General features: G+C 40.9%; 1 protein-coding gene across 1 annotated transcript in view; it reads left to right on the forward strand.

The window, feature by feature from the left end:
- The window catches only part of LOC121436028 (leucine-rich repeat-containing protein 37A3-like), an 84,866-nt gene that overhangs the window by 8,281 nt on the left and 51,144 nt on the right, over positions 1-25,441 (forward strand). The window contains exons 2-5 of the mRNA XM_041635604.1: positions 234-305; positions 1,202-1,273; positions 5,092-5,163; positions 6,401-6,481. Coding sequence (XP_041491538.1) covers positions 234-305; positions 1,202-1,273; positions 5,092-5,163; positions 6,401-6,481 — 297 coding nt within the window. The remainder of the gene's footprint in view (positions 1-233; positions 306-1,201; positions 1,274-5,091; positions 5,164-6,400; positions 6,482-25,441) is intronic.

The raw sequence follows: 25,441 nt of genomic DNA on the forward strand, positions 1-25,441 counted from the left end.
TTCTAACCAAGAGGCTGGTCGTATTCAAAGTTCAACTTGCAAGGAAGGTCTTAGCTTGCTCCAGCAGCCCTGTGTTGCTAAGTGTGCTCCCTCAGAAACTGACAGGTCTGGGAATTAGAAGATTGGTGGTTTTTTTCGTTCTGCATTGAACACCGCCATGAGGGTGCGATGATTTTACTGCTTCTGCTTAGTCTTTTCCTATTTACTCAAGTATATGAACTGTTTCTTCACAGGAATTTCCAAGGAAATTCTATTTCTTACATTGACAAAAATGTATGGAGAGCATACCGTTGGGCTGAAAAACTGTGAGTAGTACATATTCTCTCCAAATGTTGTACAATATTGGACCAAGGCCCTTACTTTTGGTCCAGATTTTGAGGTCAGTATGTCTGAGAAAATATATTTCCTCTGTTCTTCCCAGTGAATTTCTGCAGAATAGATAGCTAGACATGGAATCTTTAGGATAGAGATAGGGAATTTTAATGGCTTTAAGTAAAAAAAATGAATTGGTACTAATTGAACTTCTCTTGTAAGCTGCATAAGGACTGGGTGTGGTTCAGTGTTGGTGCGCTTGCCTGGTGCACGAGCCCTGAGTTGGAACCTTACCTTTGCAGGCAAAGTTTTTATTTTAAATGCGGTGTTTTCATTGAAAGGAAAATTTGTTTTCCAGTAGAAGCCATCTATGATGACATTTGTAATGGTTATAAATTAGTAAGAGGAATAGTGAAACCTTCCTTGTGCTATAATCCCTCAGATCTGAGGTAACTGCTACTCTGAGTTTGATATATATCCTTCCAGACATATTTGCATATAGCAAATATGCTGCTTTCCTTATCACTTTTACATAATTGATACCATCTGATAGCTTGATGTCTTCTTTCATGATATTTAAAGCTTCCTTTTCCATATGTAGAGGCTCATACTACTCATTTCCAGTTCTGTACAATATTTCATATAGGACTGAATTAAGCGTCCTGTATACCCCAGACAAGTGTTTCTATAGGCTAGATACCTAGAAATAAAATCTTTAGGGTGGAGACCATTACATATATAAAATTTTAATTGCTCCCAAAAGAGCTGATGACAATTTATGCTCTAGGCAATAGCATATGACATCTTGTATTTCTCCATCCCATGTCACCACTGGATGTTCTCCATCTGTTTGACGATTTTTGATCCAGATAACCTTTTAATCTTTCAGAAATCTCAGTGAAAATCACCTGACTGAATTACATAAGGATTCATTTGAAGGCCTGCTATCCCTCCAGATTTTGTAAGTTAATTAAGCACATCTATTTTTTATGATATAAATTATCTATGGATGAACAAGGGATTTGAATTAGATACTAACATCATTTCAAGCAATAAAATCGTTCAATTATTGACTGTAATCCCAACACTGAAGAGGTAGAAAATAGGAGGATTTCTACAAGTTGTGGGTCTTTGTGGTCTACATAGTGGGTTTCATACCAATTCCAGGGCTGCTTGGCAAGACCCTGGCTCTAAAGACAAAAAAATAATAAACAAACTCTGCAGTTATGTCAGTGGGGGGTGGGGCTTAGCCCATCTCATGAAAATGACTTCTATGCATTTTAAATTTCCATTTTTTCTTTTTCTTTTCCTTTTTTTGGGGGGTTTCAAGACAAGGTTTCTCTGTAACAGCTCTGGTTGTCCTAGAACTTGCTGTGTAAACCAGGCTGACCTTGAACTCAATGAGGTCCACCTGCCTCTGCTTTCCAAGTGCTGGGATTAAAGATATGACCACCACTGCCCAGCAGTGCATCTTAAATTTCTTAACTTCTATGGACAAGCTTCAGATTCAGATAGAAGCACTTCATTTGCAGGGGGTGTTAGTAAGGTCTGAGCAGTTACTGGAGTTCCCACAACCCTTGTTTTCTAAGACATATGCTTGTATTTGGATCTAGTCGGTCACACATCCATCAAGTCTGATCCATGCTCTCGTTTACTGCGGCCCATGAGTTAGGAATGGTTGACACCTTTAGAGAACTTGTGCCAGTGCCCTTTTTGTTGAGGGGACAGGGTGCCTGATGAGAACAGCTGAAAGGAGGCAAGATTAATTTGGCCCTTCCACTCAGAGGTTTTTGGCTCATGGTGGCTGGTTCCATTGTTTCTGGATTTGTGTGTGGGCTTGCAAACCTAACATGTTTACTAATTTATAATTTGCAAAAAGGGCTTAAGACAGCATAGTAGGATGTGAGAAATTAGTTTAACTTTGAAGAGTTGTATCAAAGAGAAGAAAATGCACAACTACATTAATTTGAAGGTCTTTAACCCAGAATGACAATGGCTTTGCCTCTTTGAGATATGGTCTCATGTAACTCAGGCTTGTCTTAAACTCTCTAAATAGCCAAAGCTGGCCTTGAATTCTTGAATCTCTTGCCTCTATTTCCCAAGTTCTAGGATTATAGGCATTCATTATTACATAATTTATACAATTTTGGGGGTAAAATTCAAGATTTTGTGCATGCTAGGCAAGCACTCTATCAACCATGATGATACCCCATGCCTTTTTTTTTTTTTGAGGCTAGGTCTCATATGTATCCCAGGCTGATCTCCAATTTGTAACAATCCTCATACTACTTCTGCCTCCCAAGTGCTAGGGTTGTGTGCATGTGCCATTCTATCCAGTTTCTTTAATAATTTAATCTGAATTTAATTGACACTGAAATACTAAATAAGTAACTAAATGCTAGATTGCATAAATAATATTACTAACATGATTAAGTCATTAGGAGAACAGACTGGTATTACAGTTTTTAATGTAATAATTTTTTATGTCCATGTGAAAATAGATATTGAATCGTGGTTATGAAATACTACAAAAGTTTCCTTGACGCAAACATACCAGAAGTGCTCCTGACATTCACTGATAAAACAATAAAGGATGAGCTGGGCTGTGGTGGCCCACGCCTTTAATCCCAGCACTTGGGAGACAAAGACAGGAGGATCTCAGTGAGTTCGAGGCCAGCCTAGTCTACAAGAGCTAGTTCTAGGACAAACAACAAAGTGACACAGAGAAACCCTGTCTCGAAAACAAAAAAACAAAACCAAATAGTAAAAGATGGGACTGGTAGCACATGTCTTGAACCACAGCACTGGAGAGGTGGAGGCAAGCAGATCTCTAGTTTGAGGCCATCCAGGACTACATAGTGAGAGTCATCTTAAACAAAGCCAGAAACATTTTCCTTCTCTGGACACTCAGAGAATGGCCACAATCGCACTGGTCCTTCTTTCGTATTGGTATTTTTGGGGACCTTTTGCATCTGAACTTCCAAACTGTACAAAATGTTTGGAGGAAATAATAAAATAACTGAGTAGAGTAGTCCTCTTCTTTATTTTAGTTTGTAAATAGTTGTTTCTTATTGACATAATTTACTGTCATTCATTTATTTAAATGTCCCTCAATTAAAAAAATGTACTAAAATAGAACATGCCAAATACTATGTCTATTATTGGAGGCATAGAGATGAATAAGCCTGGGTTACTTCCCTCTTAAAATTTACCAACTTCAAGAGGAACAAACCCATGAGTGAGTATGAATCTCAGTGCTGCAGAGATGGAGAGGCGTCAGCCATAAAGTCATACACTGAATTTCTTGCAAATAAGCCACTTTTCTTGAACTCACCAACTATGTGTTTATTTTGTAAATATTTGAGTTCACTCAAATATTTGTGTCAGTATCAAACTTGGTGGGCAATGTAGATGAGTTAGACTCCATGCTTCCAGGGGTTTGTGATTAGAAGAAGGGGTACAAAAATAATTTCAAAGCAGGAGAGGGCTGGATTTAATTAATCAGCAATTAAGAGCACTTGCTGCTTTGCAGAGGACCAGAGTTTGGTTCCCAGCTTCCACATCAGGGAACCCACAACCTCCTGTAGTTCTAGCTCCAGAGGATATGATACCCTTTTGGGGTCTTTGTGAGCACCTGCACAGACACATGGACACACACAAATAAATAAATAGAAATAAAATATTTTTTGAAGTAATGACGGATGGGGATAGGGCTTAGTGGGTAAAGCACTAGCCAGGAAAGCCCAGCAACCCATATTTGATCCTCCAAACCCACATTAGAAAAAGGACAGATGCAGTAGTGTGCATCTTTCATCCCAGGTCTGCTGCGAAAAGAAGGGGGCAGAGGAGAGAACTGGAAGCATCTTCAGTCAGCTAGCCTCCAGTCAGCAGTGTGGCTGAAACAAGAGAGTCCTGCTTCAACAAAGTGAAAGACAGGAACTGATCCCTGAAAACTGTTCTCTGATCTCCACACATTACAATTCATCCATTCATTTTTTTTTTGTCACTGAAGAATAAATTGTATCTAGAGTACAGAAGAGGAGAGAAGACATGAATTTGGTTTAGGGAAGCTGTTGCTACACCAATTCAATTGAATAAAACCTTGAAGAGTCAGTGGGAATCATCAAACAGGCCCTTTGGGGAGAACGTGTTAAACACTAATAACAATAGGGAAGAAAAAGGCAAAACACATCAAAGAGTTTGAGGAGTGCCATGAGCACCTTCACAGTATAAGAAGGAACAGGGCCAGACCTTCTTTGGATTTGAATACCAAATCCAGGAGGCATGTATGGGACCGTGGCACTGTAAAAAGGATACTCCTTGCATCACCTGGAGAGCTTGTTAGAACTTCATTATGACAACATCCCTGCTCCAGTTACCAACTCAGTATGTCTAGAACAGGGCTAATTTCTATCTTCTAAAGCCCCCGGAGGCCAAAGTTGTGCATGTGCATTCAGTGCTCAGGAGGCAGAGGTGAGAGGATTGGATTCTACACAGAAAGACCCTGTTTCAAAAACAAAAGTCACTTAATAATTCTTCTCTCAGGAAAGACTCTCTGAAATTTCCCATGTCTATAGCTATGTATTTATACATGAAGATCACAAAGGTTGAGATGTTTAGGATAGATGTGGATAGGGGTAGGGGCTCTAGAGATTTTAAGTAGAAATACAAAGTTTTAGAGTTTAGACAAAACAATAATATAACAATTCTGTTGTTTATTCATACTAATTAGATATCTAATAGCTAATCAAAGCAATATTTCCCTTTTACTTTTCCTAGGGATTTATCCTGCAATAAAATACGCTATATTGAAAGAGGGACATTTGAATCATTACCTTTTTTGAAGTATATGTAAGTTACAAACATAACCCATTTATATTTTGGATTTTATAACCCCTATGCTACTTAATCTGTTACATGATTAAAATTTTGCTAGTAGGAGATAGCCAGACTTAGAAGGACAATTGTTACATGGTTTCTCTCACGCTGGGGACCGAACCCAGGGCCCTGTACTTGCTAAGTAAGCACTTTATCAATGAGCTAAATCCATAACCCTTAGACTTACATGTAGATACGCATATATGTGGCATGAGTAGAAGATGGGCTATGGAGGGCAAGAAAGAAGTCTAGAAAGATTTTAAACAAGAGAGGACAATGAGAGAAAGACAAAATGTCATCTTTTCTATTAATTGAAATCTAGATTTCTTTTGTGTGTGTGTGTGTGTGTGTGTGTGTGTGTGTGTAGCATGAAAGGAAAAGGGAGACTCTGTGAGGAGAAAAGGTACAAAAAGGGATAATGAGTGGCAGTAAGGATAAGAAATAAGAAAGATACAGTATATGCATATATACATATACTACACACACGTATATATAATATAAACTGTCATGATGAGAAACCCATTATGTAGTGTACAAATGAAGCAAATTTTGTGGCTAATAGAAAGTAACTACATAGTAAATTGTGTGTGTGTGTGTGTGTGTGTGTACACCCATGTGGATGTGTGTGCATTTTCATGCTTATATAAATCACAGAACTTGAGTTCTATCCTTCTACCATGTGAGTCCTAGGGCTTGAACTCAGGCTTGGTGGCAAGCATCATTACCCACTGAGCCATCTCCCCAGCCCACATTCCTTTAGTCTGTGGTAAAAGTGAGTGAAACTTGAATCATAGCACACCTCTAGTTTTTAGTCCATGTGGCTGTGTACCCAGGTGACCCTTGGCAACTGGATTTGCAAAAGATATCTAATATGCAGACACCACAGATGTTATAAACATCCTCCAATGTATAGGACAAACCTCCATAGCAGAGTGGTCTAGCCTAGAATTTCAGTGGTACTGAGTTGTGAAACCCTTTTCTAGAGAAGGAGGGTCATTGAAAGAAGGATCTGCTTGTAATTCACTGTAGTTAGTGCATGGCATATCATCCACAATGAGATTTTCTTTGTGAGTCGAGAAAACATTGAAACCATTTCTGAGAAAGGTTATGTTTCATCATATGTATATTAGAGTGATTGTTAAATGATAACTGTCTGAAAAATGTTTCCTTTGGCTTACTATGTGTTTTTAATTTGTTTAAATGACTTTAGAAACCTTGGATGCAATCTACTCACTGAACTGAGCTATGGAACATTTCAAGCATGGCATAGAATGCAGTTTCTACAGAAGCTGTAAGTGCAGTAGAATGTAAATACTTATTTGTGTGTTAAAATCCATGCAGATTCCCCAACTGTAAACCCTGTGTGAACTGTGGGTAGTTTGTCCCATTCGTTCTTTTCCAATGAGGAAACTAAGGCACAGGAGGGCAGGAGACTTGTGTAAATTACAGGACACGATGAGCTTTCCTCATCCTGACCTTCAGCACGGGCACCACAAGTAACACCACGCGAGTAACACTGATAGGTATCGTCATGGTGCCCTCGTGCTGTGGCTCTGATGTGTGATGTTGTTTTTGGAAACCCGCTTGTGAGTTTCACTCTGATTCCCTCTCCCATGCACAGTTCCCAGCTGCTTGAATGGATGCCACATAGAGGTGCAAAAAGCAAAGATTAACACCAACTCCTCCAGGGAGCAAAAGGTAGAGGTGCTTTCCCAGAAATGGAAAGCTGAAAATTTTCCCAAGGACTTCTCCCCTCCTTATCCAGAACATTATTTCTCAGGACGCATATGCCTCTGAAGACATGCATTATCTGTGGGAAAGAGGCACCTTGACAGCCTGGATAAGAGGGCATCTGCATCTGCATTAAGCTATATGGTTGAAAATATCCATAAAGAAAATATGTTGCTCTATCCTGGCTCTATATAATACTTTTCTTCCTCAAGAAGAAAGTGAATTTTATTAGCTTTTATCTAAAAATCTGTGTTTGTCAGGCATTGTGCATATGCTTAAATACCAGCAGTTGCACTCAGGAAACAGAGGCAGGAGGATCGTTAGTTGGAAGGAGTCTTGGACTAACAGTAGACTAATGTCAAAAACAAAACAAAGCAAAAAAATCCCACTTTGTGTGACGTTCAGTGGCCAGGAGGGCATTATAAACTCAAGAGGGATTTTCTGCTCTGGATCTGAGTTTGGGTGGCTGTAACCTGTCTGGTAGGTCAGAAACCCAGATTCACAGTTGGTTCCCATGGGAGGACGGGTTTGTGGTGTGCCAGGGCTGGATGAACTGTTCTGTAGATGTTCCTTGCAGCAGTCTCCCCTCTGCAGAACGATTTGCTGACTCCTGACTTTAGGGAAAGGAACCAGAGGGTCTGGCGGGTTAGGAAAGACTCATGCAGGCGCATGGACTTGTTATCTCTAGTTTGTGTTCATCTTGGCAGAAAGGGAGTTTGCTTCCTTGTGATGAGATGAGCAGAGCTAACTGGTATTGGACATTGATAGTCACATCGTGTTATCTGAATGGAACAATGGTACCTCTCAGAATTCAGTCACCATCACAGATTGGCTCAGTGAGGCAAGCATAGTGTGTGCTTGTAAGCCCAGCTGCTCAGATGCTGAGGAGGGAGGATGTCTTGAGCCCAGGAGTTCAAGGCAGGATAGTGAGAACTCATTTAAAAAAAAAAAACTTGACAACAGTGGACACAACCCAAGTATGTGCTGGAAATGGGACTCCTTTGTTAGGATCCAATAACCCAACTCTTTGTAATAGATAAGGGAGTTTTCTTCAGGAAATATTTCTCATGGTAGGCTACAAACTGCTGCTGTTGCTGCTTTTGCCTTCTACCTCTGCCTTCTATCTTCTGCCTTATTCCTCTTCTGCCACCGCCTCCTCCTCCTTTTCTTCTTCTTCTCTTCTTTCTTCCCTCTCCTCCTTTCTTTTCTTTTTTCTTCCTCCTTTTCCTCTTTTTTTCTTCTCCTTCTTTTTCTCCTCATCTTCCTTCTCATGTTTTTTTCTTTTATTCTTCTTTCATATATTACATCCTGACTATAATTTCTTCTCCCTCCACTCTTTGTAATAGATAAGGGAGTCTTCCCATTCCTCCAACCCCTGCTGTCCCCCAGATCTACTTTCCCTTCAAAAAATAATAAAAGAACAGTCCTTCTGTGGATATCTACCGAAGATGACATAACAATTTGCAACAAAAGTAGCCATAAAGCCTCACTTTTTAGGCAGACTTATGAGAAGGCAAAAGAATCAGAGACACCCCCACTCCCACTCTTAGGAGTCCCACAAAAATGCCCATCTACACAACCATAATGTATGTGCAGAGGAATTAACTCAGTTCCATACAGGGTCCATGTTTTTTCATTCAGTCTCTGTGATCTTCTATGAGCTCTGCTTAGTTGACTCTGTGTACTGTGTTCTCCTGTCCTCAGCCCCTCTCGCTCCACCCCGCTTCTGTGGGGTTTTAATGGTGTTTGACTGTGTGTCTCTGCATCTGCTCCCATCTGCTCCTGGATGACTCCTCTCTGATGACAGTGGGTTAGGCATTGATCTATGAGTACAGCAGAATATCGTTAGTAATCATTTCATTGATTTTTTTTCCCAACACAGCCTCTGGTTTCTAGCCATCTAGGCAGTATCTAGTGTGGCCTCCCTCTTGTGGTATAGGTCTCAAATTAGACCAGTCATTCTTCAATTTGATAAGTTCTGTGCTACCACTAATTCAGCACATCTTGGAGGTAGGGCAGATTGTAGGTCAAAGGTTTTGTGTCTGGGTTGCCATCTCAGTTCCATTTCTGGAAGCTTTGCCTGGTTAGAGAAGATGTCTGGTTCAGGGTCCATACTTCCCATTCCTAGGAGTCATTGCTGAAGCTGTGTATCAGCTGTAGAAGTTCCCTGCTAGAATTTTGGGGTTGCTTATGTATACTATCATATTGTCTGTCAGTAGCAATACTTTGGCTTCTTCCTTTCCAATTTGTATCCCCTTGATATCCTTTAGTTGTCTTATTGCTGCCTCTCACATTTCAAGTACTATATTGAATAGATATGGAGCAAGTGGACAGCCTTGTCTTGTTCCTTATTTTAGTGGGATTTCTTTGAGTTTCTCCCCATTTAATTTGATGTTGGCGACAGGCTTTCTGTAAATTGCCTTTATTATGTTTAGGTATGTTCCTTTTATCCCTAATCTCTCCAGACTTTTATCATGAATGGGTGTTGTACTTTGTCAAAGGCCTTTTCAGCATCTCATGAGATGATCATGTGGGTTTTTTTCTTTCAGTTTGTTTATATGGTGGATTACATTGACCGAGTTTCGTGTGTTGAACCATTCCTGCATCTCTGGGATGAAGCCTACTTGATCATAATGTGTTCTTGGATTCGGTTTTCGAGTATTTTTTGTTGATTATTTTAGCATCTATGTTCATGAGAGAAATTGGTTTGCAATTCTCTTTGTTGAATATTTGTGTGATTTGGATATCAGGGTTACTGTGTCCTCCTAAGATGAATTTGACAATCTTCCTTCTGTTCCTATTTTGTGGAATAATTTGAATACTGGTGTTAGCTCCTCTTTGAAAGTCTAGTAGAATTCTGTGCTAGAACCATCTAGCCCCAGGCTTGTTTTGTTTGGGAGACTTTTAAAGACTGCTTCTATTTCCTTAGGGGTCATAGGTCTACTTAAATTGTTTATCTGATCATGATTTAACTTTAGTAAGTGGTATCTATCGAGAAAATTATTCATTTCTTTTAGATTTTCCAGGTTTGTGGAGTACAGGTTTTTAAAGTATGACCTAATGATTCTTTGAATTTATTTGTTATCTGTAGTAGGAGCTGTGGGCTGTGTTCCTGCCACCCGGCTCCCAGCTGCCTGGCTAGCTTATGCCCCAAAATAACAACACACAAACTGTATTCATATAAATACTGCTTGGCCATTTCTATTAATGTGTAGCACCACGAGGTGGTGACTTACCAGGAAGATTCTAGCCTACGTCCATCTTGATTCGGAGCTTCATCGCGTCTGCCCCAGAGAGGAGAGGCATGGCGTCTGGCTGACTTCCCTTCTTCCCAGCATTCTGTTCTGTTTACTCCTCCCACCTATGTTCTAACCTATCAGGCCAAGCAGTTTCTTTATTAATTAACCAATGAAATCAACAGATTGATACGACACTCCCACATCATTTCCCCTTTCTCTGTTTAAAGAAAAAAAGATTTAACTTTAACATAGCAAAATTACATATAACAAAACAGTTATCAAGTAAGAATTACAGTTACAATATTCATATCTATTTTATCTTTTACCATAACAAAGGAAAACTATAACTAACTAACCATTCTTCAACTCCATCAAAGACTCCAGAAGAATATAATATTACTTAAGTAAAGAAGAAGTAAGAAACTTCCAAAACTCTAAAAGTGACAGAGACATCTCGCTGCCTGGACAGTCATCCAAAGTTCTTTTGTACTGCTGGGGCATCTATCTTCGGCCTTCAGACCCATAGTTTTCAGCAGACATTTCCATGAAGCATAAATTTCGAAGGCACTTCAGTCACTATCTGCTGTGTCCTGCAGAATGTCTCTCAGACTCTTTCATGAATCAGAAACCCCGAAAGATCATCTCACCTTTAGGCAAATTCATCAGTCCTCTCTCTGCAGGTTTTCTGTGTCCAGTTTATGCAACAGTCCAGGCAAGAGTAGTTTCTTGCCCAATGGCTAACCAACTCCATAAGGAGTCTCTTCGATGCTCATCTTCTTCTTGAAGTAGATTGGTGCTGCCAGGAGCAGACGTGTCTCATTGTCATGAAAAGCCCTAAGTTATTAAAACATTAAATGCTATATTCTGTAGTCTTTGAAAGATATGAGGAATGCCTATCTGAAATATATCTATGCACATTTAGAAAATATAACTAACATGACTACAAGCTTGATTATTATTAATGATTATCCATTAACAACCTATGTACATTACATTTTTATATGATCTACACAATCACAATACCTTAATCAATATCAGAAATACATATACATATAACAAGATTGACCTTACATTTATATCAATAAAGTCAAATCCATACCAATGCAAATTATTCATATCTCTATCATATCCCCCTTTAAATGTAAAATAACATTTATAAACAATATTTGGGAATATGGACATAGTTATTTCTCCCCAAACTTCTTCCTGCTGAATAGGAGCGCTGTTCATCAGATCTTTCATGGTGTAACCTGTGTGCCAGGTTCATCTCAGTCAAAGGTGTTCACAGCAACCTTTCAGGAGGGCGTGGTCTATCATACCATATTGGGATAGAAGCAATCTACAGGGTCTGATCCTCTGTGAAAACAAAAGAAGAATCTCTTTTCCAAAGTATCATATCCTTATATCCAAATTCTGAAGTCAAGGTATGTAGTAGTAGGAGCGGCAGGGCTGCGTCCCCGGCACCCAGCCACCCGCATGGCTAGCTTTACCCGAAATAATTACACGGAAACTGTATTCTTTTAAACACCGCTTGGCCCATTATATCTAGCCTTTTCTCAGCTAACTCTCGCACCTGGACTAGCCCATTTCTAATAATGTATGTAGCCCACGCGCTGGCTTACCAGGAATGATCTTAACCTGCATCTGCCTGGAGAGGGAAAATCATGGCAACTCCTTGACTCAGCTTCTTTCTCCCAGCCTTCTGTTCTGTTTACTCCTCCCACCTATGTTTTAACCTATGAGGGCCAAGCAGTTTCTTTATTGCTTAACCAATGAAATCAACAGATTGATATATGATACTCCCACATAAAAGGTATTTTCAAAATCTATATCTTGGGTTAGTTAAGCAGCATTTATAAACAAATATCTTTTAGCAGCTGTTGCTCCTTCCTCAGCGTTCGAACAATTCAAAGAGAGCATAATAGCATACAGTATCAAGATTTTCTGTGTATTTTCCATCTCTGTGCGGCTTTATTTTAAACTCCATTTCATTTATTTTTACTTTTACTTCTTGAGACAGTTTCTCTGTATATCTTTGTCCTAGAATAACTCTGTGGACCAGGCTGTCCTTGAACTCAGAGATCTGCCTGTCTCTGCCTCCTCAGTGCTGGGATTAAAGGTGTATGCTACCACACCTTGAAGTCACAGAGGTCAATCTACCTCTGCCCCTTGAAGTCTCAGAGGTCAATTTACCTCCACCTCCCAAGTGTTGGGATTAAAAGTGTGTATCACCACACCCAACTACTCTCTTTCTTCCTTTTTTTACTTTTAAGAACTTTAACTTTTAGCTTGCGTATATTTTTAACACACTGTAAATCATTTAGAGGTTTTCTTTGTCTTTGAATCTCTCTTTACTGTATATCTCTCTTTTTTGACTACATGAGCCTTTAAATTACTGAGCAATATGGGTAGGATTAAAGCTGTGGCTTTGCCGGCTAGATCCAGCCCATTCCTTAGCTTTTCAGCCTCATGGTGGAGGTACTGACTGGAGCCATTTTTATTGCCACAACTCTATGGCGTTTCAAGGTCCCTGCCAGCAAGCAAGCTACAGCACTCAAATGCTGTCTCTGTAGCTGACCTCCTGCCTCAAAGAGTCAGAGTTTGCCCTGGCAGGATGGCCCACAAAGCTGGCATTTTAAAAGGTGCAGCTTTTTTCCTGCTACAGCTGAAAACTGAAAAGCATGCATTCAGCTTTTCATCAACACTGTTTAAGTGTTTCGTGGCAGGACCTCTTAAAAGAGCTGCAGGGTTTTGCAGTTAAAGCTGAGTCAGGAAGCCTCTCTTAGATGAGAGCACTTGCTTGCCTCTAGCAGCAGAGCAGACCCAAGAAATTGCTGCTACCAAGAAAACATGCTTTACTCTATTATTTCCCAAGCTTTCTCAGGCTTTCTGTGGATTCAGTTATCCACGTCTGGGCGCCATTCTGTAGTAGGAGCTGTGGGCTGCGTTCCTGTCACTCAGTATCCGGCTGCCTGGCTAGCTTATGCCCCAAAATAACAACACACAAACTGTATTCATATAAACACTGCTTGGCTTATTTCTATTAATGTGTAGCACCACGAGGTGGTGACTTACCAGGAAGATTCTAGCCTATGTCCATCTTGAGTCGGAGCTTCATCGCGTCTGCCCCAGAGAGGAGAGGCATGGCGTCTGGCTGACTTCCCTTCTTCCCAGCATTCTGTTCTGTTTACTCCACCCACCTATGTTCTAACCTATCAGGCCAAGCAGTTTCTTTATTAATTAACCAATGAAATCAACAGATTGATATGACACTCCCACATCAGGTATCTGTTGTTATGTCCCCCATTTCATCTCTGATTTTGCTAATTTGGATAATCTCTGTCTTTTAGTTAGTTTGGATAAGGGTTTTTTTTTTTTAATCTTGTTGATTTTCTCAAAGAACTAACTCTTTGTCTCATTGATTATTTGTACTGTTCTCTTTGTTTCTGTTTTATTGACTTCAGCCCTGATTCCTACTGCCTACTCCTCTAGGTGTTTGTTCTAGAGTCTTTAGGTGTGCTGTTAAGTTGCTGGTATGAGATCTCTCCCAATTTCTTTAGGTAGGCACTTAGTGCCATGAACATTTCTCTTAGTACCACTTTCACTGTGTCCTATAAGTTTGGATATGCTGTGTATTAATTTTCACTGAGTTCTAGAAGTCTTTTTCTTTGTCTTTATTTCTGCATTAACCCAGTAGTTATTTAGTAAAGAGTTGTTCATATTCTATGAGTTCGTAGGCTTTTTGTTGTTTATGTTGTTGATCCAACTTTTATCTATGGTGGTCTGATAGGATGGAGGGGCTTATTTCCGTTTTCTTGTATCTGTTGAGACTTGCTTTGTTACCACCTATGTGGTCAGTTTTAGAGAATGTTCTGTGAGGTACTGAGAAGAAGCTGTATTCTTTTGTGTTTGGGTGGAATATTCTGTAGATAGGTTAGGTTCATTTGGTTCATGGCATCTGTTAACTCCATTTTCTATTTAGTTTTTGTCTGGAATTTCTCTCCATTGGTGAGAAGGTATTGAAGTGTCCCAATGGGTCAGTGTAGGATTTTGGTAGTGTTTCCTTTACAAATGTGGGTGCCCTTGTGTTTAGGGCATAAATGTTGAAAATTGAAAGATCATCGTGGTAGATTTTTCCTTTGATGAGTATGAAGTGTCCTTCCCTGTCTCTTTTGATTAATTTTTGTTTGAATTCTGTTTTGCTAGCTATTAGAATGGCTACATCAGTTTGTTTCTTGGGTCTATTTGCTTGGAAGATCTTTTTTTTATTTCTTTACTCTGTGGTAATGTTTATCTTTGGTGTTGAGGTGGGATTCTTGTATGCAGCAGAAGAATGGATACTGTACTTGCATCCATTCTGTCTGTGTCTTTTATTAGGGAATCGAGTACTTTGATACTGAGAAATATCAATGACCAATGATTATTAATTCCTGTTCTTTTTTGCTGTTAGTAGTTGTGTGTGTGTGTGTGTGTGTGTGTGTGTGCATGTGCATGGGTGTGTGCATGTGCATGCATGAGTGCACTTCCCTTCTTTTGGTTTTCCTGGTGTGAGATTATTTCCTGTCTTTTTGTGGATATAGTTAACCTCCTTGGGTTGGAGTTTTTTACTGGTACCTTCTTTAGAGCTGGATTTATCAATAGATATTGTTTATATTTGACTTTATTGTTAGGAATATTTCCTAAGCAAGCTCTCTGACAGCGCAAAAATTCCTAATCAAGCCAAATCAAAACAAGTCAAATTAAGAAATATCCAGGTTTAATGGGAGATCTGCACTCTCGGGTGGCCCCGAGGGGGAAACCGGGAAGCCGCAGGAACGTGACCTCCAGGAGGGAGAAAGAGAGACCACGTGTTCTTCTTTTGGGGGATCACTTAAGTACCCTAGGGAGTGGTCCTGACCCCACCCCCAGGGAGGGGTCAGGATCTGGCCTGCTGGGATTTGAAGTCCAGACCAGGCCTGGTGGCTGAGATAGATGCCAGGGACTGTGGCCTAGGCTCCCAACCTAACATTTATCATGGAATATCTTATTTTCTCCATCTACGGTGATTGAAAGTTTTGCTAGGTATAGGTCTGTGGTCTCTTAAATTCTGCAAGATATTTGTCTGTCCAGGCCCTTCTGGTTTTTAGAGTCTCCATTGAGAAGTCAGGTGTAATTCTAATAGATTTTCCTTTATATGTTATTGTTAGGAATATTTCTTAAGATGAGTCTCTCCGTTGATACAAATAATTCCAATCAGACCAAATTAGACCAAATAAAAGATACCCATGTTTAATGCAGCGCTCCTGGGTGGCACTGGGAAAGCATGGTGAGGGGAAGAGAGAGCAGGGGAGACCACATGTTCATTCTCTGAGAGGAGCCTAAGTAGCCTCTGGGAGTGGTCCTGACCCTCCCTGGGGAGGGGTCATTGCTTGACAGGCTTTCTTGGTCCTCCCTGGGGAAGGCTCACTGCTTGGTGAGCTTTCCCAGAGGTGGAGTCCAGACCAAAGCAACTCCTAGGGGAGGAGGCTTGAAATGGAGCTTCCTGCCCAGTATGCCAAAGATAGCATCCCATACCAGGGACTGGGATGAGGCCCCCAAATATAATAGTTACTTAACCCTTTTCTTGTGCAGCTTGTAATATTCTTTCTTTGTTCTATATGTTTAGTGTTTTGTTTCATATGTGATGAGGGGAGTTTCTTTTCTGATCCAATCTATTTGGTGTTCTGAAACTTTCTGTACCTTTATAGCCATGGCCTTTAGGAAAGTTTTTTTTTTCCATAATTTTTTTGGAAATGTTTTCTGGGTCTTTGAGCTAGGATTCTTCTCTTTCTTCTATTCCTATTATTCTTAGGTTTGGTCTTCTCATAGTGTTACAGATGTCCTAGATGTTTTGTGTCAGGAATTATTTAGATTTAAATTTTCTTTGACTGATATATCTGTTTCTTCTACCATATCTTTGATGCCTGAAATTCATCTCTTGTATTCTGTTGGTGAAGCTTGCCTCTGTATTTCCTGTTTCATTTCCAGAATTTATCGAGGTTTATTTTGGGATTATGACCATTAAATCTCTCAGGGTCCAGAAAGATTCACTATGGCAAGGAAAACCTGACTAATTGGATCTTAGGGTAAATGAAATAAATCAACTTACATATGTTACCACTACATGTTCTTTATTCCTTGGAAAGAAGAAGTAGCGAGAAGCAGCAGCAGTATAAGGGGTGATCTCCACAAAGCTTTCAGTTTATATAGGCATACAGACAAGTTAGCAGTTCCGTAGGCTGTTGACAATAGTATCCAGCATACTTTTCACAGAGTCGCAGAAACCTACTGATCTGGCAAGGAGGAGCTTTACATCTCAGAGGGAGCATGGCTGTGAAGGCTCTATGGTGCCTATACTTACCTTGGGCTTGATTTGCATTAACATCTAGCTGGTTGAGTTAAAAGGAATCTCTTCTGGGGATCTTGTTTCTGACTCCAGCAGGGTGCCCTGGTGAGATTTTTTTTTTTTTCTGTGAAGCTAGTTTTTGCAACTCAGGCCTTTTTTCTGTATAAACAGTTAATTTTCTTGGCTATGATTCTATGTTGTTTGAAACCAAGGTGAAGGGTAAATACAAAATATTAGCAATTTGTTAGTTCAGAGCAGAAGATCAGTAGATTACACCTTCCTGAGTCTGCTGTTAGAGCAGACATACTGCCTCCTGTGTGAGGCTCCTTTCTTATCAGTGAGTTCTGTCAATAAAGAAAGTTTGTGGGAGAACAGATTTTAGCTGTGAGAACAAAGGTTTTGACTGAATGAGTGCTTTTCACACCATGGCTTCATGGTGTGGCGGGGAGGTATCTGGTTGCCCTACAGGAAAAGTCAGGTTTATACACTGCTGGGATACTATGGAAGTCAGAAATGCAGAAATTCACAAGATTTCCAAAGAATTAATAGTGACTTATCAAAAAAACAGGTGTCCCTGTTGCTCTGTACAAATGGGTAGCTGTAGGAGGATAACTGAGTTCTGGTGGTGACATATTACCCTGGCTTGTTTTGGTTGTTTTCTTACACTAGTGTCTAGGCATTTGAGTTTAGGGTGATTATAGGTCTAGGTGCTGATTTTTGTGTTTGTGAGATGGGCATTTTGTTCCTTGCTTTCTGTTTCTTCTCTGGTCTTCTGGCTGATGTGCCCTGTGGTTGAGAAGAGGATCTCCATCCGAGTTGGGGGCTGGAGGTCTGGCTTCTGGTCCAGCAGCGAATCCTCCTCTGATGCAGAAGTTCTGGTGATAAGCATGGCTTCTGGTGGAGCAAGGGCCTTCTGCCGGCATTGGGGCACAAGCTTCTTGCATCTTTCCAAAGGCAAGTTGCCAAGGGAGAAACCAGGAATTCTGTGACATATAGCACACAGTTCCTGCAGTGTTTGTTAAGCTGAACTTCTGTCCTCCCTGCATTACAAAAGTCTGTACAAAGATCCCAGCCAAAGTAGATTTGTCTAGGGCTGAATGAAACCTAAGCCCAAGTGCCAAAGTCCTGGTTGGGGCTCTAGCAGCTTCTATATTAATAAACTCTGCATGTTATTATTATTTCCCATTAGATAGTTGTTGGGAATATTTCCTAGACGAGCCTCTCTGCTGACACAACTAATTCTAGTTGGACCAAATTAGACCAAATAAAAGATGCTCATGTTTAATGTAATGCCTCCCGAGTGGCACCAGGAAAGCATGGCAAAAGGAAGAGAGAGAGAAGGGGAGACCACAGGAAACCCGGAGACCACATATTCATTTTCTGGGGCCAGTTTAAGTAGCCTGTGGGAGTGGTCTTGACCTTCTCTGGGGAAGGGTTACCATTTGGTGGCCTTTCTTGGAGGTGAAGTTTGGACTAAGGCAACTCCCAGGGGAGGGGGCTTGAAATGGAACTTTCTGCCCAATATTACAAAGATGAATGCCAAAGCCTGGGATGAGGCCCTTGACTATAATAATACTGGTCAATAACCTCTCAAGATCCATATTCACCCCTGGTTCCAGATACCTACTTGGATACAGCCTCCATGTTACTGACAAGCCCTGACTTTATCATTTATAAAGAGGTGCTAGGGGACCAGTCACACGAGGGGTGGTAGCGGGTCACCCAAGGCTTCCGCGGATCCCTTGGTAGATGGTGTGGGGCCTGGGCTGGGGATATACAGAGACATAGGCCATGCAGAGAGTGTTTAGGCATGAGTTTATTTAGTAGGTTATCGAGGGGAAAGGGAAGGGGAGAAAGGGGAGAAGTGAGGGCAGGCAGAGAAACAGAGAAGGGGGGAAGGGGGAAGCAGGGTCAGATGCTCTTGAATCTGAAATCTAGGACAAAGACACACCAAAAGTTCATTAGTTAAGTGCCATTGTTTTATTGACAATAGGAATCATGCCTCTTTCATATGAAAAATGTTACAAAAACCCATTAGTGGTTGACAATCTACATGGTAAGTGTATTTTCCCTGCTGACTTTAGTGTGCTTCTTCATTTACCTACACAGGTCCAGACTGGTGGCTTTTTAAAATTCTTTTAGTGAATTAGTTGTTTTAACAATACAAATTCCCATGGTTTTACAAACTGAAGAATACCCCAAGCAGAAAAGTTTCACATTATTCACATGCTGGCTTCTCTAATGCCTGCCAACACTGTGCCGAAAAACAGATACACTCTAAAACAGAAAAAATCTAAGCTCTGTCCCTACCAAAATATTTGTTTGCTTTTGAGAATACCTACAGAGTAACTGACCACACTATTGAGGGTAATTGGGCTGCCATACTGTCATGGAAACACCGAAGTACTTCGTCCTGGTCCATTGTTATTGATTTTCTGTAGGAAGTTGTCCATATCCAAAAGTTTGCTCTCTTTAGGACATGACCCTCCCTTTGCTTCACATAGGATCCTGGCAGCTGCTTCTCACATTGAGAGGCACAAACATTAAAGATGAAAAGAGCATCCTAGGTCTGTCCTTTGGGGTGATCTAGGTAGAATATTTATTTTGTAACCATTCAGCAGTTTTAGAGGGTCACACCTAACACATGACTTTTCCTCTCCCTGTTGCATCTTTTTCCCCCCACTGGTGTAGCAAGACACCTTTCTCCTGGAATCCTGGAAATTCTTCCTCTGCCTGTAACTGTTTTTTGGTACCTTGCACTTTAATAAGAGGTGTCTATTATGTTCCTGGTACCATATAAAGTATTGATACAAATAAGATAATGTGCTGAAATTTCATAGAACAGTGTTTGGCACGTAGTAAATACTTAGACATTATACCTCACTTTTACTTTTGCTAGACTCTTATAGTATTACTATTATTATGCCCAATTTTTGGGTAAAACATTGAAACTGATTTTAATCTACTTGTCCAGGCTTTTACCATTGATACATGAAGAAGCTCTTGGGGGCTTTGCATGTAATTTTCTGGGAGGTTTTTCTTCCCTTGTAATAGGAGCTAAACTTATCATTTCAGCTTTTTGTGATTTTGTTGTTGTTCGTCTGTTTGGTTTTTCCAAACAGGATTTCTCTGTGCAGCCCTAGCCAATCTGGAACTCTCTTTAGACCAGGTTTGCCTCAAACTCAGAGACCTGTCTGCCTCTGCCTTGGAGTGCTGGGATTAAAGGTTGCCCGACTTGTTTATCTTGAAGTTGGTTTCTAATTTCAGTAGACTCCTTTGGACAGAACTCCATTTCCCTCTGGAAGTGCTAGAGCTCCTCATCACACCACCTCCATCTCCAGGGAATTCCTGGCCCTGATTCATTGGACATAGGAAGTCACTACTGCTGAGCACCTCTTCCGGGCATGCCTTTCTTAGACGCCTCTCACATTTTCATTCTCATTCATTCAAGTGAGGAAAATGTTACTAGGGAACTTGTGAGTTTGAGGTTGTCTTAATTCTATTAGTAGAAAGTTACAAATCAAAATTTTGAGTCTTGCTGACTCTAGAAGTGTAGTAGGAGGCCACTTGTTTGTTCCTGGCTGCTCAGCCCTGAAATAACCACACAGAAGCCATATTATTTGCAATATTGTTTGGCCAATAGCTTAAGCATGTTTCTGGCTAACTCTTATATCCTAAACTAACCCATCTGCATTAATCTGTGTATCGGCATGTGGCTGTGGCTTACCAGCAAAGTTTTGGCATGTCTGTCTCTGGTGGTAGCTCTGTGGCTTCTCTCTGACTCTGCCTTCTTTCTCCCAGCATTCAGTTTAGTTTTCCCCACCTAGCTCTACTTTGCCCTATCAGGACAAGCCAGTTTCCTTATTAATTAACCAATAAAAGCAACACATAGACTGAAGGACTTCCCACACCATAGAAGCCGTACTTCTCACCATTCTTCATCACCAGGCAATCTTAAGGTGACTCTCAGCATTGTGGTTAAGATACCAGCTCATCGTTTTTGATTTCTTAGAATCTACTGGTATAACACAGAATTGCACACTGAAGAGTTTCATATGGGGAGGCATGTTCTCAGTCTCATGGGCTTTGTAGATGAAGAAAGAAAGGATTTCTTCTTTCCTCATATACTTCATGCATGTTGGAGCAGGATCTGGGTCACTCTTTATTTTTCTGACCATCTTCTAAGGAACCCATTTTCCTGCCTGCTTTTGGGATTCTAGTGTGGCTGCTTACAGAGGCAGCCTTGGTTTCCCCTTTCTGAGAAGTATTTTGAAGTCCTTGGTAGTGTCTTTCTCTGCCAATGCAATATGTCAAATCAAGCCAAATTAATAAGACCAGGGTTAATCTGAGCAAAGAAACTCCCAGGTGATTCTCGGGGAAGAAAGTAAGAGAGAAATCATGTTTCTGCTCCCAAGGAGGGGGCTTTAAATACAATTTATGTACTGTCTTTGACAGCTCCAGAGGAGCCACTGATGGTGGGATTTCTGAGGGTGGGTTCTAGAGAGGGCAAAGTGGAGGCAAAGCAGAGTCCCCAGCTAAATATCCCAGCCTTTTTGGATATATGGGTTCTGGTTCAAATCTGGCTACTTCCTGTTGGCAAGGGAAGACATGGGGAGTCGATGGCCTTATGCTTGGTGGGAGGTATGGGTGAAACAAGATTCTGTTAACTGCCATCCTGGAGATCTCAGGCATCTGTTCCTTGAGAAAGCTGTAAAGTTTTTCTGTCCTGTCAAACCTCTCTGCCAATGCAGTAATCCAAATCAGACCAAATCTAACAGAATTAGAAAAAGCCCAGGTTTAATGGATACCAGCGCTCACAGGTGGCCCTCCGGGAAAACACAGAGAGGGGAAAGGAGAACCGGGAAGACCATGTGTTCGTTCTCTGGGGGACAGTTTAAATAGCCTAGGGGAGTGGTCTTGACACTCCCTGGGGAGGGGATCACTGTTTGGTGGGCTTTCTTGGAGTTGAAATCTGGTCTGCAGCAACTCTCAGGGGAGGGGTCTTGGAATGGAACTTTCCACCAAAGAAAAGCAAAGGAGGCAAGTTGCTAGGAGAAAAAAATAGATTATATTAACACCAGCGCTATGAACTGTGCTAGCCATGGGAGGAGTGATGACTGCCAGAAAGATTAAAGCAGAGATGTGCCCTGGTTGTATGGAAGAGGTCAATGAGCCATACACAAGAGCAGATATGCCTCTCATTGGTACATTTTGAAAAACCAGAGGGTGTAGGGTCCCAGTTGCTGGCTAGACCACTTATCCTGGGTAGGTATCTGCTGGAGCCTGGAGAGACGGTACCTACACTGAGGTCCCAGGAACTTGGGGGGATGGCATGCCAAATCAAGGGATGATGTGTTCCACAAGTACCCAAGCCATTACATCTGCTATTTTTCTGGAGGTGGGGAGTGCCTCCATCCATTCTATAAAATGTGTCAATTAGAGTTAAGAGATAATGATGCTTTTTATGAGTGGGTGTTGATGAAGTCAACTTGCCAGTACTTGCCCAATTGGTGTCCTTGATTGGTATCCTTGGAGCTGGTGCAGGGACTGTTATATTTTGAGGGCCCCCTGCAGGTTGGCCTTGGCACACATCTGGCAAGAGGAATGGGCCTATCTGGAAACTGATCTACTTGGTCAGGTTCCTTGATACAGTAGCAGAACTCTTTCTCCAGGAACATGCAGGTCATAGGGCCTGGTTTTAGCCCAATGAAACAGACTTTTAAGGACAACCAAAGAAAATTTACTGAAAAAAGAGGTTAAGTGAGTGAAGGGGGAAGGAGGGAGGTTGAGGAGGAACTGAGTTGAAGGTACCTGCAGTCTTCCTAGCCTCTTTAATTCTATCCCGATTCAGGAGGGAAGGAGGTTGCATTTCAGCAGAGACAGTATAATAATGCTCAAAAAGCCTCTGTGTGGTCCTAAAAGCTGGGACCAGTAAAATCCACAGATATTTAAACTTGTCCTAAAACTGTTTGTAGTCAGTGCTCTATCAGTTTATCAAAACTGCATTTATCAATGCTAAAACTCTGAACCTCCCAAGTTATACCTGAAACCTGTTTACCCTGTACTATGAAGCTTGTGAACAAGACAAACCTGTCTGTATTTTTAACAGGAAATTTAACTAATGAACTAATGACCCACTACCAAGGTGGCAAGCTTTGGGGATGGGAGGGAGAGTTGTCTAACTGGTAAACCTAGTACCTAGTACCCTAGTCATCGAACACCAGCAGATATGAGAAGGATAAATTTTACCTGAGTAAGCAGAAGTGAGACAGATTTACAGCTACCTAGAGTAGCAGGTTTCTCTGTGGTTGTTGAGGACAGAAGTCCCAGGGTAGTACCAGTTAAGCCCAGAAGATCTGACAGACTTTCCTGTAGGGTAGGAATTTGGGGAGAGTGGCCTACCTTGTCTTGGCAAAGCCTGGCAATCAGTTCCCCAGGGCCTGCTTATTCACTGTCTGGCAAGGTCTTGGCAGCAGTTAAGGTACAAAACAGTTTTCCACTCCATGGCTGACTTTGCTACATTTAAAGCAAGCTCCAGGTGGAAACTCTGTGGCCATCCATCTTCCTTGCTGCCTCTATCATGACAAGCTTTGTATTTAAAATGCCATATTCTCAGATCTCTGAAGCATTTGAGGATCAGGGCATCATTATCTGTTAAGTACATCTAAACTAGACAAATGTTGTTTAGGATTAACTTTGAGAAATATATGTATATATGTTAAATCTGAACATATCAGAGAAGTTGATCCTTTATGAGGTAATTGATGGTTAACTTTTTTATCTTAATACAACATTATAGGACAAGACAGTTTTCTGTATAACTTGGTTTACCGAATCAGCTACAGCTTACCAATGTTAGTAAAAGCAAAAAAGTTAGACATATATTTTTAAATTGGTCTTTGTTAGCCTGAATAGATCTTAGATAAGGAGAGACCCTTTGTCTGACTGTTTAGGTCATCATCTTGTTGCATCATAAAATAGGAATATCTCAGTCTCTGGTGTTCAGCTGTGGTCCTAAGACTTAGAGCATAATAAGAATCTGTGGAAGGCAAAGCCAAGTTTTAACATTGTAAACTAATTGTAAACAATTTAGTGTTTTAAAAATCAATAATAAGGGATTAATCTTATGTTACCAAATCTGGCTGTCAGCAAGATCTATCCCTGTATCCGAATGCATGGAGATTGGAGACCTGATGTCTCTTGGATGGAGCTGCTCCGTGTGGTCACCTTTGTTTAAGAAGGTGGTGAAGTCATAAGACCTTCCTCTTCTTCAACCTTAGTCAACATGGTGGCTGATCACGTGCTGTGCTTAATTAAGGTGGTGGCAGACCACATGGTGTGTTAGAGCAGTTTGAATTTGGAGTTACAAGCTGCAGACTAACGTTTTGTTATAGATTTCAAGTTCTACCTAATTTCCTAGGTTTTTTTTTTCATCTAATAAGGTAGAAAAGTACAAAACAACTTTTCTGTCAGATTCAGGGCCGGAAAATCACAGAGGTAAAATCTGAGCCCAGGCAGCTAGCTGCAATAGCAGTGGCTGATAAATGGAACACATACATTCAGGCATCCAAGACCAGTCAGAAACAAGCTTGTAGTACCCGTGTTTATACAGCTGACAGACCCTAAGTAAACAGGCACAGATCCATTCAAACACATGGAATAGACTTTTTTTTTAAACAGAAAGATAAACAAAACTTTCCATTGAAAACTGTGCCAAGTGACCAACTTAAAAATCTTGAAATAGGATTGCAAGTATAGAGTAGTATATAAGAAACCAAAGTGTTGGGTTCAGGGAGGTCACACAAAGATGAGAACACCACCAAGTCTAATAAGCCAGAAGCAAACTTTATTCCAGAAACCAGATCCTAGGAAAACCGGAAGCAAACTTAAAAATAAAAAAACACCACAGGGCATAGAAGCTTATCAGCAATCTGAGACCACAGCCAGGATGGTGTTTGTTAGGCTGTGGCAAAAGGCTGGTTTCTGTTTTATAGTTAGGGCACCAAGCATTAAGTCTGAACAAAGGAATTTTTGTGATCTTACCCTGGAGACCGTAAGGAGGGGAGTGAGTTCTAACGTCAATGGGTAACTCGGCAGCTATCATGAAATATGTTTCAGAGTTGATTACAGCGAAAAGTCACTAATTGCAAGAAAACAGATGTCTTTAGCAATTTAGTAATACTAGAAGGTTGATAAATCAGAATATTTGGTTCTTAGGCTGAGAACTTAGAAGGTAGCAGAAAGTTCTTCACACTATCTCAAGGTAAAACTCAGATACAGACCGCTATACTTTACAACCTCCGTTATCAGAGCTCATTAGTCAAACCAGGTATTTGTACTGTGGTCACTGTCTCTCCTGGTACCTCCAGGCAGTGTATACTGAAGCCCCATGCCTCCCCTTTGATGGTGCCAGTTTCCCATAACAGAGACAGTGCCTAACCCAGAAGTCACATATCTCTATCTCCTAAAGGTTAACTCAGTTCACATCTGTTGTTTATCAAGGATGGCCAGGACACTACTCTCAATTTGCAGGGAGAAGCTCTGGCCTTGTAAATAGAATAGCCAGTTGTAAAATGAAATGACCTAAGCTGATGGAGGCTTCCCAAGCATCTGAGAAAATAGCTCACTGTGAATGACTGATCCTTGATCTGCTGAGAGAGCTGCTGATAGTTCTCATTCTCCTAGACTTATAACTTTATATATTTTTTTATTTCTACATTCTTATTTTGGAATATACATTTTTATTTTCTTATTCTTGGACTCTTCAATAGGAATAAAAGATGCTTCCTGGTCATAACGTGCACCTATCGGGTCAGGGCAGCCCTATTGGGCAGCCAGGAACTGTCACTCATGATGCCCAGTTCACGGGCAGCAGGGTCTAGGCAGTCAGGACTACAGCAGTGCCCCAGGCACCTGA

The sequence above is a fragment of the Microtus oregoni genome, unplaced genomic scaffold (genome assembly GCF_018167655.1).
Source record: "Microtus oregoni isolate MIOR12 unplaced genomic scaffold, Mior012 000048F_ref0000485, whole genome shotgun sequence".
NCBI classification, from domain to species: domain Eukaryota; kingdom Metazoa; phylum Chordata; class Mammalia; order Rodentia; family Cricetidae; genus Microtus; species Microtus oregoni.